Here is a 14,480-nt window from a genome sequence, read left to right as displayed (position 1 = left end):
TGCTTGCTTAGGCTTTCTCATTTTTTTCTATTTTGGAAAATATCTCCATTCCCATATCCTTTTAACAGCTTTTACATTCTCATTCATTCTTAATAATTATGAGACATAATAACAGTAACAAGTAATTTTTCCATCTGTTGTAAGAATTCTTTTCCTGGGGATTCTAAGCAATGTTTATCCCCTTCTAAGGTTCTAGTGTCAAACCAATGTTTGATTAAAGTTTTCTTGGGGACCCAATGAATTTACTGAGCTTACTTACAGAGGTGACTGAGGGGTTGTTGAGGTGTATGAATAACCTGAAGGTATGCACACTGGAAAGCCTTTATCCAGCATGGATCAAGCCTTTTCTTCCTAGTCTTCCCCATATTACTTATTTAGTCATCGCCAAATCCAGGAGACTATGTGTGATTAGGGCCAAATTAAATACAGTTGGCTGGGAAGAGTGGCTGGATACTCTGGTGAGGGTCCAATGACTCTCCCTGGCCCTCCTTTAATGAATGAGCACAACCTTCAACAAGCCCAATTTTGATGATGTTTAGCGATCAGGGACAGCTGAAGTTGTGACGATGGCAGTTATTTCACGCAGAAGAGACTGTTGTGCAGCATCATCTATTAAAAGGACCTGGAATTTAAAAGGATTTGGGGATAGGATCCACAAATGAAGGAGACCATACGTCTTTTGTTTTTCTGAGTCTCTGTTACTTCATTTAGTATAACAGTTTCTAGATCCATCCGTTTACCTGCCGAAGCTTTATCTACTGCTGAGTAGAACTCCAGTGTGTAAATGTACCATATTTTTGTAAACCATTCGTCTCTTGAGGGGCACTTAGGTTGATTCAATCTCTTAGCTGTTGTGAGAAGAGCAGCAACAAATATGGTTGTACAAGTGTCTCTAGAATAGGATGAGTCCTTTGGGTGTATGCCAAGGAGTGGCATAACTGGGTCATATGTTAGGTTCATTTTTAGAGTTTTAAGAGTTCTCCACACTGCTTTCCATAGGGGTTGCTGGAGTTTGCAATCCCACCAGCAGTGAATTAGCATTCCCTTTCTCCAGATCCTCACCAACAGTTGTTATCATTTGTTCTCTTGATCCTAACCAGTCTGATTGGGGTAAGGTGAAACCTTAGAGTACTTTTAATTTGCATTTCCCTAAATACTAATGATGTTGAACACTTTTTGAGATGTTTCATAGCCATCTTTATTTCTTCCTTTGAGAAGTCTCTATCTAGATCTTTAGCTCATCTTTTAATTGGGTCATTTGGTTTCTTGAGTTCTTTATACATTCTGGATGTTAAACCTCTGTCAGATGTGTCACTGGTGAAGAATTTTTCCCACTCTGTGAGTTTCCTCTTCAGTTTTTTAATTGTTTCTTTTACTGTACAGATGCCTTTTAGTTTAATGAAGTCCAACTTGTTGATTGTTGACCTTAATTTCTGAACAACTTCTGTCCCATTTAGAAAATCCTTTCCTACACCTATATCTTGTAAGTTACTGCCAATGTTTTCTTCTAATAGTTTTAGGGTTTTCAGTTTCACATTGAGGTCTTTGATCAATTGGAGTTGACTTTTGTGCAAGGTGAAAGATAAGGATCTAGTTTCATTCTTCTACAGGTGGAGATCCAGTTTTGCCAGAACCTTTTGTTTTTAAAGGTGCTGTCTTTCTTCCATTCTGTGTTTTGGCACCTTTGCCAAATATCAGGTGGTTGAAATTGCATATACTAGGGTTAGATCTTCAATAATGTTCCATTGATCTATGTGTCTATTTTTGTGCCAGTACCACACTGTTTTTATGACTATAGCTCTGTAGTATACTTTGATATCTGGTATAATAAATCCCCCCAGCATTGCTATTTTTGCTCAGGGTTGCTTTTACTATTGGGAGTCTTTTGTACTTCCATACGAATTTATGGATGGTTTTTTCTAATCTTGTGAAGTATTTCATGAGGGTGTTGATCAGATTGCATTGAATCTATATATTGCTTTTGGTAGGATGGTCATTTTCACAACATTAATTCTTCTAATGCACAAACATAGGAGGTCCCTCCATCTCCTGGTGTCTTCCTCAATCTCTTTTCTTTAACAATTTAAAATTTTCATTGTAGAGATCTTTGGTGTCTTTGGTCAGGTTTATTCCAAGCTATTTTATTTTATGGGTTTTTTTTTTGCAGCTATTATGAATGGGAATGTTTCCCTGTACTCTGTCGCCAATTGCTTGTTATTGGTATATAGAAAGACTTCTGATTTTTGTAGATTGATTTTATAACCTGCCACTATATTGAAAGTATTGATCAGTTCTATGAGTTTTCTGGAGGAACTTTTGGGATCTCTTAGGTATAGTATCATATCATCTACAAAAAGTGATATTTTGACCTCTTCTTTTCCAATTAGTATTCCTTTAATTTTCTTCTCCTGTCTTATTGCTCTAGCAAGAGTTTCAAGAACTATGTTGAAAGGGAGTGGAGATAGTGGGCAGTCTTGTCTGGTTCCTGATTTTAATGGGAACATTTCCAGTTTTGCTCCATTTAGAACTACGTTGGCTGTGGGTTTGTTGTACATAGCTTTAGTTATGTTGAGGTGTGTTCCCTCCAGTCCAATTCCCTTTAGAACTTTTATATGAGTGCATGCTGAATTTTGTCAAAAGCCTTTCCTGCATCTCTTGAGATGATGATGTGGTTTTTGTCTTTGAGTCCATTTATATGATTGATGATGTTTATTGACTTGTGTATATTGACCCATTCCTGCATCTCTGGAATAAAGCCTACTTGATCATGGTGAAGGATCTTTATGGTGTACATCTGTATGTGGTTTGCAAGTATTTTGTTGAGAATTTTTTCATATATGTTCAATAAGGATATTGATATATACTTATCTTTTTTGGTTGTGTCTTTACCTGGTTTATGTATTAGAGTGATGCTGACTTCATAGAAGGAATTTGGGAGTTCCCCATCCGTTTCTATCATTTTGATTAATTTAAGCAGTATTGATTGGAGGTCTTCTTTAACTGTCTGGTAAAATTCTGCCATAAATCCATCTGGGCTTGAGCTTTTTTTTTAGTTGGGAGGCTTTGTATTACTGCTTCAATTTCCTTATATGTTATGGGTCTGTTTAAGCTGTTGATCTCTCCTTAGTTTAAATTTGGTGGTTCCCAAGATTTTAGAAATCCATCCATTTCTTTTAGATTTTGAAATTTAGTATAGATTTTTAAAATATTCCCTTATAATGTTCTGTGTTTTGGCGGTGTCTGTTGTGATGTTTCTCCTTTCATGTCTCATTTTGTTGATTTGTATTTGCTCTTTCTTTCTTTTGGTTAACTGGGGTAAGGGTCTGTCTATCTTGTTTAGCTTTTCAAAGAACCAGCACTTAGATTCATTGATTCTTTGTATTGTTTTCTTTTTTTCTATTTCATTAATTTCAGCTCTGATTTTTGTTATTTCTTCTCTTCTGCTGCCTTTGGGTTTCATGTGTTCTTGCCTCTCCAGCATCTTGAGTTGCAGTGTTAGGTCATTTATATAAGCTCTTTCTAGTTTTTTAATGTAGGCACTTAGAGGTATAATGTTCCCTCTTAGGACTGCTTTTAAAATGTCTCAGAGTGTTATATTGTCCTTTTTGTTGAATTCCAGGAATTCTTTTATTTCTTTCTTAAACTCTCCCTTGACCCACTCATTGTTTAGGGGTGTGTTGTTTAATCTCCATGAGTTTGTGTAGTGACTAGGGCCTCTTTCAGTGTTGGTTTTGAGCTTTCTTGCATTGTGTTATGATAGAATGCATGGAATTATTTCAATATTTTAGTATTTTTTGAAGTTTGTTTTGTGCCCCACTGTGTGGTCAATTTTTGAAAAGTTCCATGGGGTGGTGAGTAGAAAGTGTATTCTTTTGTGCTTAGGTGGAATATTCAAAAGATGCCCGTTAGGTCCATTTGATGAATGGTATCATTTAATTCAGACATCTCTCTGTTCTTTGTCCAGTTGACCTGTCTAATGGAGACAGTGTGGTATTGAAGTCCCCTAGTATTACTGAGTGAGGGTTAATCTGTGTCTTAAAGCCTTGTAGTGTTGTTTTTATGAATTTGGGTGCACCAGAGTTTGGTACATATGTGTTCGGGATTGTAATATCTTCTTGGTTAATTGTTCCTTTGATGAGAATGAAATAACCCTCCTTACCTCTTCTGATTAGTTTTACTTTGAAGTCTATTTTGTCAGATATTAGAATTGCAACCCCTGCTTGTTTCTAAGTGCCATTTGCTAGGAAGATTCTTCTCCATTCTTTCACTTTAAGGTAGTGCCTGTCCTTGAATGTGAGATGGGTTCTCACAGACAGCAAAAACTAGATTTCTGTTTCTTAATCCATTCACTTAGGATTTGTCTTTTCAGTCCATTGACATTTAAAGTTATTATTGAAAGATATGCATTAGTTGCCATCGTTTTGATTGCTGTTTGAGTTCTCCATCTAATTTTGTGTTTCCCCATTTATACCTTTATTTATTTTCTTTTGTTTCCCCTGGGGTATAGTTGTTTCTCTCTCTGCTCTTTGTATTGCTTCAAGTATTCTTTGAAGGGCTGGTTTCGTGGACATGTATTCTTTCAGGTATTCATGTCATGGAAGATTTTTCTTTCCCCCTCAACTATAATAGACATTTTTGCTGGGAAGATTATTCTGGGCTGGCATGTATTGTCATTTAGAACTGGAAATTCCTTGGTCCAGGCTCTTCTGTATTTTACAGTTTACATTGATGAATCATATCTAATTCTGATGAGCTTTCCTTTATATGTGACTTGTTTTTCTTTTGCTGCTTTCAGTATTCTCTCTTTGTTATGAATATTTAGTGTTTTTACTATGATATGCCATGGGGAGTTTATTTTCTGGTCCTGTCCATTTGGTCTTTTATGTGCTTCTTGTATTTGTATGGGGATGTCTTTCCTTAAGTTTTGGAAATTGTCTCCTACAATCCTGTTTAAGATCTGGTCAATACCATTACCCTGAAATTCTTCTCCTTCCTCTATGCCTGTGATATGTGATTTGGTTTTTCATGGTGTCTCACTTCTCTTGCATATTCCATTCCTTTATTTTTTTCAATTTTTTTTATAATCTCTGCTTGAGTGGTCCAGTTCTTAAACTTTATCCTCCATTGTTTCTATTCCATTTTCTATTTCATTCATTCTAGTGGTGAAGCTTTCCCCTGTTGTTTCAAGTTGGCTTGTTGAGTTCTTCACTTCCTTCTTAATTTCTTCCTGAGTTTTTTTTCAATGTTTCTATTGCTTCTGTGAATTAATTCAGAAGAGTATCTCTATCTTCTTTTAGACCTTTGATTTCTTTGTTTTTTATTTAAATTTGTTGAATTCTTTGACCATGTTTATGATTGTTCTTTTAAATTCTACGTCCTGGGTTATCTCTAGGAGGTTCTCCTCATAGAACTCTTCTATAGGACTGGTAGAGTTTGCTGGGGACATGGTGTTTTGTCATTCCATTTTATTATTCTTTTGTTGTGATTTTGGGATATGAATTGCTTTGGTTGTTTGCAATTCTGCTATGAAAACTAAGTTGAAGTTTCCTTCTGTTTGTATTATTGGTGTGCCTTGGTCATTTTCTTATTGGTTATGTAGAGCTGGTTGGTCCAAGTTCCAGGTTCTCTCAGGTTTTATTTGAGGACACTGATGGCTTCAGATCAGCTACACAGGAGCTCCCACAGAAGCCTAAGTCAGGTTCCAGTTAGGAACACAAAGGTTTTCTTCTAAGATTTGGACCCCTGCTAGTGGGAACTCAGAGAAAAATTTGGAAAGTTCCCTAAGGGGGGCCATCTTTGGGACTCTCAGCCCCTATACCAGAGGGAAGCCAGAACAGGCACTCTCTGGTAGTCTGCTGAGATATCAGCTCCCACACTGATGGAGGTAGGAACAGGCCTTCTCAGACTGTCTGCTAAGGTCTCAGCCTTATCCTACCAATGGGCAGAGGTCTGCCCAGGGGCTGTGAGAGAGCTCTCTGTAATCACAGCTTGGGGTTGGGTATGGTGTAATTTGGGGAAGCTCACCACCACATGGAGGCCTATAGGATCCAGGCACTCTCAGGTGGTGCCCTGAGTTCTTAGCCCCTTTATCAGAGGGAGGCCAGAATAGGCACTCTCTGGCAGTCTACTGAAATTTCAGCCCCTGCACCGATGGAGGTTGGAACAGGCCACCTCAGTCACCTTACTTTTTTTTTTAAACATCATGTATCTTTCAAAGAAAATTCTCCTATCTTATTGAAATCTCCAGAAGAAGAATATCTAAAGGTCTGCCTATCTCTGAGTGTGACCTAACATCCCTGGATAGGACTTCCTGTGCCAAAGAGTCCAGCAGCTTGCCTCAGACAATGCAGTTCTGTGAGTAAATAAAAGACCTATAATTCCTCTTCAAAGACACATCAAGAAACAGGTGATGGTTGATAGGAATGCTCCGAGACACTCCTGTTCTGGACCAAAGTTCTTCTCCCAGCCTCTGCCTTCTTTTTTGAGACAGGGTCTCACTATGTAGCCCTGTGTTGGTGTGGAACTCACTGTGCAGACCAGGTTGACCTTAAACTCACAGAAATTCTCCAAACTGCTTAATTGCTGAGGTAAAAGGTATGCAACTAGGTCCTGTTCCCTCTTATACTAGAGTTATGCATGAGAGATTGCTCATTTCTTTCAATTTGGCATCACTTTTTCATATGCCAGGGCTCACCTTAGTTGAGCCATCCTCTGCCTTTAGATAGCATAAATATCCTAAAATTTCCCTTTAACTGTTCTTTTCCTTCCTGGGTTATATGTGCTTAAAGAACACACTGTTTATGAGGTAGCCATACAACAGTTTGTCTTTTAGATCTCACCTGCACTTATTAGCTATGTGTTTCTACTCAGGCCTAGATCTAAGCATAAACAGCAATAGCCCAAGACTATGGGAAATACTTATAGGGAAACACACAAGACCTGTCTTCCTGGTTCTCTGCCATCCAGAAGTTATTGATCCAAGGACAGGACTAGTGACAGGACCTAAAAATGTTCATTTCCAAACTCACCAGAAGTAAAGATTTATTCCTCCTTAATAGCCCACTGTTCACATATTGAACATGGAATACCACTAACACATTCTGTTTCTATATATAAGATAACAGGGAACTCCTGCCCAAAGTTAAAATTTTTTCTGCTAATTCTTACCAGTCTGAAAGCTATGAAAATCTATGAATAAAATATGGGACATTAAAACAAAAATAAATAACTGTATAACACATCTTGATCCCTATGATCTATGTAATATGTTTTGCCTTAGCTCTTGTGACCTTAAGGTTTTCCTTTATAGAAAGTCATGTGCTGGCTTTGTACAACCTGGTCATCTATGGGAACATGTAACTACCAAACCATACAGAGTTCCACTCTTACCAATTTAACTAAATACATAAATTCATGATGCTCCATTCCTTCTTCTTGTCAGCAGCTTGCCTTTCTTGCTGTTTCAGTTAATAAGCATTTATTTTCTTACCATGTAATGGTCTTCATTGGATTAATTTTTTCTGTCAGTTAAAGAATTAAAAGACAGGAAAAAAATCTCTGGCACACCAGACAACAAACTTTATAAATGGTTAAGAAATGAGAGAGAGAGAGAGAGAGAGAGAGAGAGAGAGAGAGAGAGAGAGAGATCCCCACAAGTGAGCAGGGGATACAGGAAATGAAATCCATGTCCCCTGGGAGGGACTGGGTTTTTAACTGTTCATGGGGGCAGGCAGGTCCTCCTCCCTTCATTTCTGTTTGGTCAACTAAAACAGAGGGAGATGAATAGGCCCACAGCTTCATTCAAGCAAAGACATAACCAGGAAGATGTGATCCTGGACATGTTCTGGTACATCAGCTGGAATGGGAATCCTACCAAAGTTAAAAATAAAGCTCACAGAACTTCTATCTTGGAGGTAAATCAAGTCAGAACTTTGCTGTCTAGGGGTATATCTATGGCCTCTTGCCCTGTCTACCTGCAAGGGTGCTTATCTGGTTCACTATGACTTAAGCCTAGATGACTCTGGTATTGTGTAAACATTTCAAATGAAAGGCCTTGGAGTTCTGTAAAAATGAACACCTAGTCATAGGGTAAAGTATAAGTAATTGAAAGTTGCTTGCATTTTGTCATAAAATATGGAATAATTTATTATTAGATGATAGGAATTTAAAAGTTACCAAATTAAAGATCTCAATGAAGATCCTTTGGAGAGTTTCTATAAGCAGACAGTCTACAGAAAACAGGAGATAACAAAATGTTCTTGAAATAAATGTGTGCATTCATGAAGTAGACAGTTCATCCAATACTATCAAAACAGAATTCTTTTTTAAAATTTTATTTATTATTTTTTATTTTATGTGTATAAGTGTATTGCCTGCATATATGTGAGTGCACCTGTGTCATGCAATGCTGCGGAGGTCAGGAGAGGGCTTCGGATTCCCCTGGAAGTGGAGTTAAGGACAGTTTGTAGCCGCCATGTAGGTGCTGGGAATCACACCCAGGTCCTCTGCAAGAGCAGTCAGTGCTCTTAATCTCTGAGCCATCTCTCCAGCCCCAAAACAGAATTCTTTATATGACTGAATTCACATTTTAATCTGTTCTATTACTTTTCTTGGGCCTGTGAACAAACATGTAGATAGGACACTGAAAACGGAATAAAGAAACAACTCAAATCTACCTTGGTCAGCCATTGATGTAATTGGTTTTACATAGGAGCATGAGTGAGTAGTTAAAGGATTGTGGGAGACTTAGAAACAGATGCATCACCAAAAAGTCCCACCCATGGATTAACGATGGTCTCAGACAATCTTCATCTTAGAGTCCCACCTTGAGTTAATCTTCCAGCCCCTGTATGCTTCAGTGCCTACCAAGTCTATGTGCAGCTGAGAAGCCAGAGAAAGTGGTGGATGGAATCCTAGGTACTGGTCTGGTAATCCTTTCTGTCTTCCTTCTACTGTGTTGGCAACCCTATTACCAGTATAAGTGATAAGTACTTATCACGGTAGTGTTTTGTTTATTTCATTGCCATGACTACTGGGCCAAGGTTTTCTCTGCTTCATGATAGTCCAGGTGCTATGCCCTAAAGGAAAAATTATACTACAATCCAATACTCCCCCCCCCAAATTGTAACAGTAGTTTTCACTTCTATGTTATAATGTTACAAATTTCAAATTATTGTTTTTCCTCACGTTTTGGACCAGACTTTGAATTTCATGCCTCACACTGCTAAGCAAATGTTTAAAATGAGTTATATGCCTATCCCCATTCTTTGTTCTTTTAATAATAAAGTAACTTGCTTGGGTATAGTCTTCACCAGAGGCAGTAATCACACTAATGCTATAATTCTGCTCTAAATGCCTTTGCTACTATGATAATATAAAAATTCTTTGATATGTCATTCAATGCCACTGTTTGGAAACTCTAAATTAGTAAAACAACCCTAACTGGTATAGAAAAAGTGCATTTTCATCAGAGAATTTAGCCCTAAACTATTGGAAAGTAACTATTGATAAAAATTTAGGATACGGTTGTACATTTAGATTTATGCATAAAGTATGAGACAAAATGATTATATAGATTGTTATAACTCTCAAGTGAACCTGTTGATAGTATGTTGCAATTTTTGGTGGAATTAGAAATCAGATCATGGAAGAAATTTAGGCACTGAACTGATGGAGATTTTAAAAAATTACTTGAAACTCTTAAACTTTCAAGTGTAGGAAAAAGTGAAGGTGGTGACAGAGATGAAGATTACTCATTTGCCCAATGTCCTTCCTGTGACCAAAGTTCAGGCTCCTCAAAAGTTACCTGTTATGTTGCTCAATTCATACTACATCTGAAAAAAAATAAAATTAGGGAAAAACAGGTTTAAGTTTCAAAGAGTTAGGAATGGGGAGAGTGAGACACACACGTGTATATTTGTTTAGAACGAGTTGTGCTTTCCTTCCTCAGCAGCTTGCATAGATTCTTCCAAAACTTGGAGAGCTAGTCTTCAGGGAGGAGACTTTTAGGTCAGTTCAGGCTCCATTGCTCCAAGTATTTTGCCCAAAGTGTGTCATGTCTTAAGCAATAGGTTCTTATCTTCAACTTCTGGGAGATAATCAAGGGCTGTATCAATATCCTGTTATTTTGGGAGTCTCTTGGACTACCCTGACCAACAACTTGAAGGGAGGTTTCTAGTGTATGGCACTGTGTTTCTTGCTCTACACTGCACTCTGTACAGATATTGCGTGTGCATTTTTCAATGGGCTTTTGAACTAATATATTTCCCTACGATGTTTCACATCACCTAAGTATTATTAATCTCTGTTCTCTCTGTCTGGCTCTCTCTCCTCCCTCCCCACTTAAAGCACCCCCAGTTTCCCCATTTGGTTCCTTCCCTTCCCAGTTAAATACCCCCATTTTACCAATTTTACTGCTGGTAACACCTGTCTCCTACTATCTCTGTCCCTCAGGCTCTTTCTTCCCCTTTACCTCCATGGTTTCTTTCCATTTTCCCGTCTAATGCAGTTAAATCAGGAAATATACTCACATGTATGAATTTGGTGCTAAGATCCACAAATGAGGGAGAACATACATTGTTTCTTCCAGACATGACAGGGAAGCTACACGTACGATGTCTCAACAACATGGTTTCCTAAACAAGACCTGCGTCATGACAGTACCAGTTCACATACCAACATACTTGGGAGGAATTTTACAAGGTCCCACTTCCAGATGAAAATCTATAGACAAATAATTGCTGTTTAGAAAGAAAGAATATGTTTTTTCCAGGGATACGTTCTCTGGTGGATCATCCAAAGCAACGTGGTCAGCCCTAAACACATGCACTTATGAGCAACCTAAACAGATTTGTTTGGTATGTATGTGTTTGAGCACACACATGTAGCAATAATAATTAGATAAGAGGTCACAAAACTGAGAGTAAACCTGGTTGTGTGGGAGGAGTTGGAGGGGATAGAAACTACGTAAATGCAGGATTCACGTATGAAATTCTCAGGAAAAATAAATGCTATAGTAAAAGATATAATTTTTAAAAACATATAATATAGGCCGGGAGAATTGTGAAGAACCATCATAGTTTAGTTATTAATCCAAATTCTTTCAGTCATCCATTGGTGTCTGTGAAGATGATTGGTAAAATACCAAAATTCTTCCACATGCAACAAAATAAAAACCATATCTCTAGGAACGTCTTTAAATACCATGAACAGTAAATGTTTACTATGAAAGACACAGATAATTGGAAAGATACATATTTCTTTAAAATGAATTGTTTTATATACAGCTGAGGTTTGCAACCTGAAGTTATATGAATCCAATGGTTAGTAAAATGATTATAGAGTGAACCAAATTAACACATTTACCCTCTTCCATAGTAACGTTAGTGTTTAACAAGAGTAGGTAAAATGTACTTACTAAAATTATTATTGCAATAAAATTCTTCTACAGTAATTCTTACATTGCACATTATATTCTTAAATTTGTTGATCTTGCAAATCTACATCTCATCTATTTTCCATATTTTCCATGAATATTTTGACACCAAAAAAGTAACAAATGAGTGAAAAGTTTTTACATAATAAGGAATGTAATGCTGATCTTCCAAGCTTATTTAACTGAGAAGTCTGCCTTGCAATCTTAAAGCCACTTAAGCATGTTTCAAAACAAAGGCCACTGATTCCTTGAAGTCTCTGTCTGCAGCACTTCTAGGATAGCAGAGCACATGGGTATACCTGAATTTGGTGTGCTGCACAGATTATGAAGGCTTTACTAGCCTTTCCCAAACCCTGGCCAGTGCATCTCTTTGTTTTATCTTTATTTTTCCTTCTGATGATGTATATCGAAATAGCATGCTTAATACCTTAAATAGATACAAGAAAAAAATTGAAAAGTAATACATTAAACAACTATAAGTTTAAAATATTCTAAATCATTTTGAGTGTCTTGCAACATATTTTCTTATGTGCTTTTGATCTCTATATAATAGTTGCACTTGGAAACAAACATTTGCTAAATGCTGTACTCGAAGATCTATGACAAGGACCTGGAGTGGAGCTCCAGCCCCAGTAGCAGGTTTGAGGACAGGCTGCAGGTGTCTGGGGAGCAGTGTGCACTTGCAGCGCAGAAGTAGAAGGCTGTGTCTCCAGGCTGGTGGGCTGCGATGTGCAGGGAGAAGTGTTTGGCTTTCTTATTCAGTAAAACAGTGAGTCTTTTGTTCTGTTTTCTTTCCGAATTTGAACGAATGTCAATAATGAGCTGGGGACCCTTTCCAGGTTCTTGCTTATACCAATGGAAGTAGTCTGAGGCACTGTCTGAATAAGTACAGTTGATCTCACTGCTGTCTCCCTCCCAGACACTCAGGGTGGAAGGAAGCTGCTCCACCTTCTCTCCTCGGCTCACCCCTATGCGGGAAGAAAAAGGTGGTCAGGTCACTACTCTCCAAAATTTTCATTTTCTATAGTAAGCAGAGGAAGCCTGAATGACAGAGTTCTCCATGATGTCTCACAAGTGCCCACTTATCATTCTTTTCCTCCAGAACATTTACTCACAGTCCAGCTGCAGCCACAGGAATGTGAGAAAAGTGGGATCACAAGCCTTCATTGTTCTTCTCAATGAAATTCTGCTGTAGAATGTGATCACTAGCCAGGTGGCTGCTTCTGCCCGGTGCTTCCTCTTTCTCAGTACATGTCTAGTTCTTCAGTTGAACCACCAGTGGGAAGAGCACTGGCTTTTGCCCTAAAATTACACATTCAACCTGCACTGAAATGAATTCTCTGCACTGAGGTCTACTACCACCTTGTGGTACCTCCCTAACCAGTGAGGCCTCTGGTTAAATGTTCTACAAGCTTATGAGAGACTCAACACATAAAATAATGATAGGTCAAATAAAGTAGGTCTAGGTCAGAGGGTAAGTGCAGGCTAAGCACATATAGGTTGGTGTTTTTTTTTACGTACTATTGAGTCATTACTAGTTAACTTGAAAGAGGAGGATGTTTCCAGTGTTTACACAACAGTGTGATGAGTTTGCATGTAGAAATCAAAGAAGCACCAGGATTCACTCAGAAACAAAGGAACATTTCTTCCTTTCAGCCACGCCCACACTAAAGATTTGATTGTTGCAGAAAATAAAATCTTCTTAAATACAAAATACAAGCTAAATATCAGAGTAAGCAATGTGAGACTACTGAATGTCTGAAATATAACACATTATTCATGGCATATATATGAATGATCTTGGAAACAACGACAATATCTGAAATGTCAGACTCTTATCCTCCAGGTGTGGTTTTGTCCATGAACTGCCCATTCCCAGAGAGTGGACGGTACCAACAGCCAAACTGCAAGATGCTGGTAAACAGTATGACCGCATCCCAACAGAGGGACCAACAGAATATGTTCTTGAATTTTTAATAATTCAACTTTGGAGACAAGCATAATTGGGTCTATATCACAGTAACTATGACACATTTAAGAAATATTTTCCTTTCTAGATGAATTAAGTTCCATTGTGTGTATCATGTAATTGTCATTGTTCATTCATCAGCCAAACATGTATTTCCTAGATATTTTGAATGGTGCAGCACTAAACATGGAAGTGTGTCTTGGTGGTAAAACACAGGAGTGATATGAAAAATGAAATCATTACATTTACAGGGAAATGAGCAGAACTGGTCATTTTATATTAAACAAAGTAACCCAGAGTCATAAAGACAAATACTGCATTTCCTCCAAAGGCAGATCTCAGATTTTAATTCCTATATATGTGTATAGATGTGTGTATTTTTGTGAATATAGGCCACAAAACTAGAAAGGGAACCATGAAAGGGGAAAGAAGTTTTAAGGGCCAGGGCAGGGGAACATGGTAAGAGAATTTATGTGATGATAAAGGAGAATCCTGGATTCTAAGAGGAAGGAGACCAGCAAGGAGCGGGCTAAGAGGACAGTGGAGGGGGATGGAGGAGATGAACTACAAAACAAAGAGAACTTGAAAGTAACAAAATAAAACGTGGTGCTTTGTATACTAATTTTAAACACTAGTAAAAGATAATAGAGGTGGTGGGTGACTATATGGAAGAAGTGTTTCCAGACAGCAGGGCTGTTGCACATATGAACTCACAGCAATTGTGACACCTGAACAAGATGTATGTGAGCTCAAGCCAGGCACAATACCAGTATGGGGTAGGGAGGCGGGTAAGAATCCTCAACCTTACTTAAGGAAGTGGTGGCCATTCATAGCTACTGGGAGAGGGAGAGTTGATTCTCTTTAAGAGTGTGATGCTGGGTAGTTTGACCAGACCACTGAGGATGGACTCATACTCAAGAGCATTTGGGCCAAAAAGACTTGATTGGCCTTAAGAAATAATAAAAGTACATGAAGTTAAGTGTCAATAAGGTAAGGGTTGAGATCGTAGAGTCTGAATAACATCAAAATTCATTGTATGAGTTTCTCAAAGAATCAGTAAAAAATTATATATATATA

General features: G+C 37.9%; 1 gene segment (V, D, J or C); it reads right to left on the bottom strand.

Moving 5' to 3' along the window:
• Positions 1–378: 378 nt before the first annotated feature.
• Positions 379–12,865, bottom strand: LOC103735810. The segment is given in 4 exon segments: positions 379–398; positions 474–479; positions 12,115–12,402; positions 12,550–12,865. Coding segments are annotated over 4 exon segments (366 nt in total).
• Positions 12,866–14,480: the final 1,615 nt, after the last annotated feature.

This window comes from Nannospalax galili, unplaced genomic scaffold, assembly GCF_000622305.1.
Source record: "Nannospalax galili isolate Female #2095 unplaced genomic scaffold, S.galili_v1.0 scaffold977, whole genome shotgun sequence".
NCBI lineage: Eukaryota > Metazoa > Chordata > Mammalia > Rodentia > Spalacidae > Nannospalax > Nannospalax galili.
The sequence above is the reverse complement of the archived record's forward strand: the minus strand, read 5'-3'. Positions and strand labels throughout refer to the sequence as shown.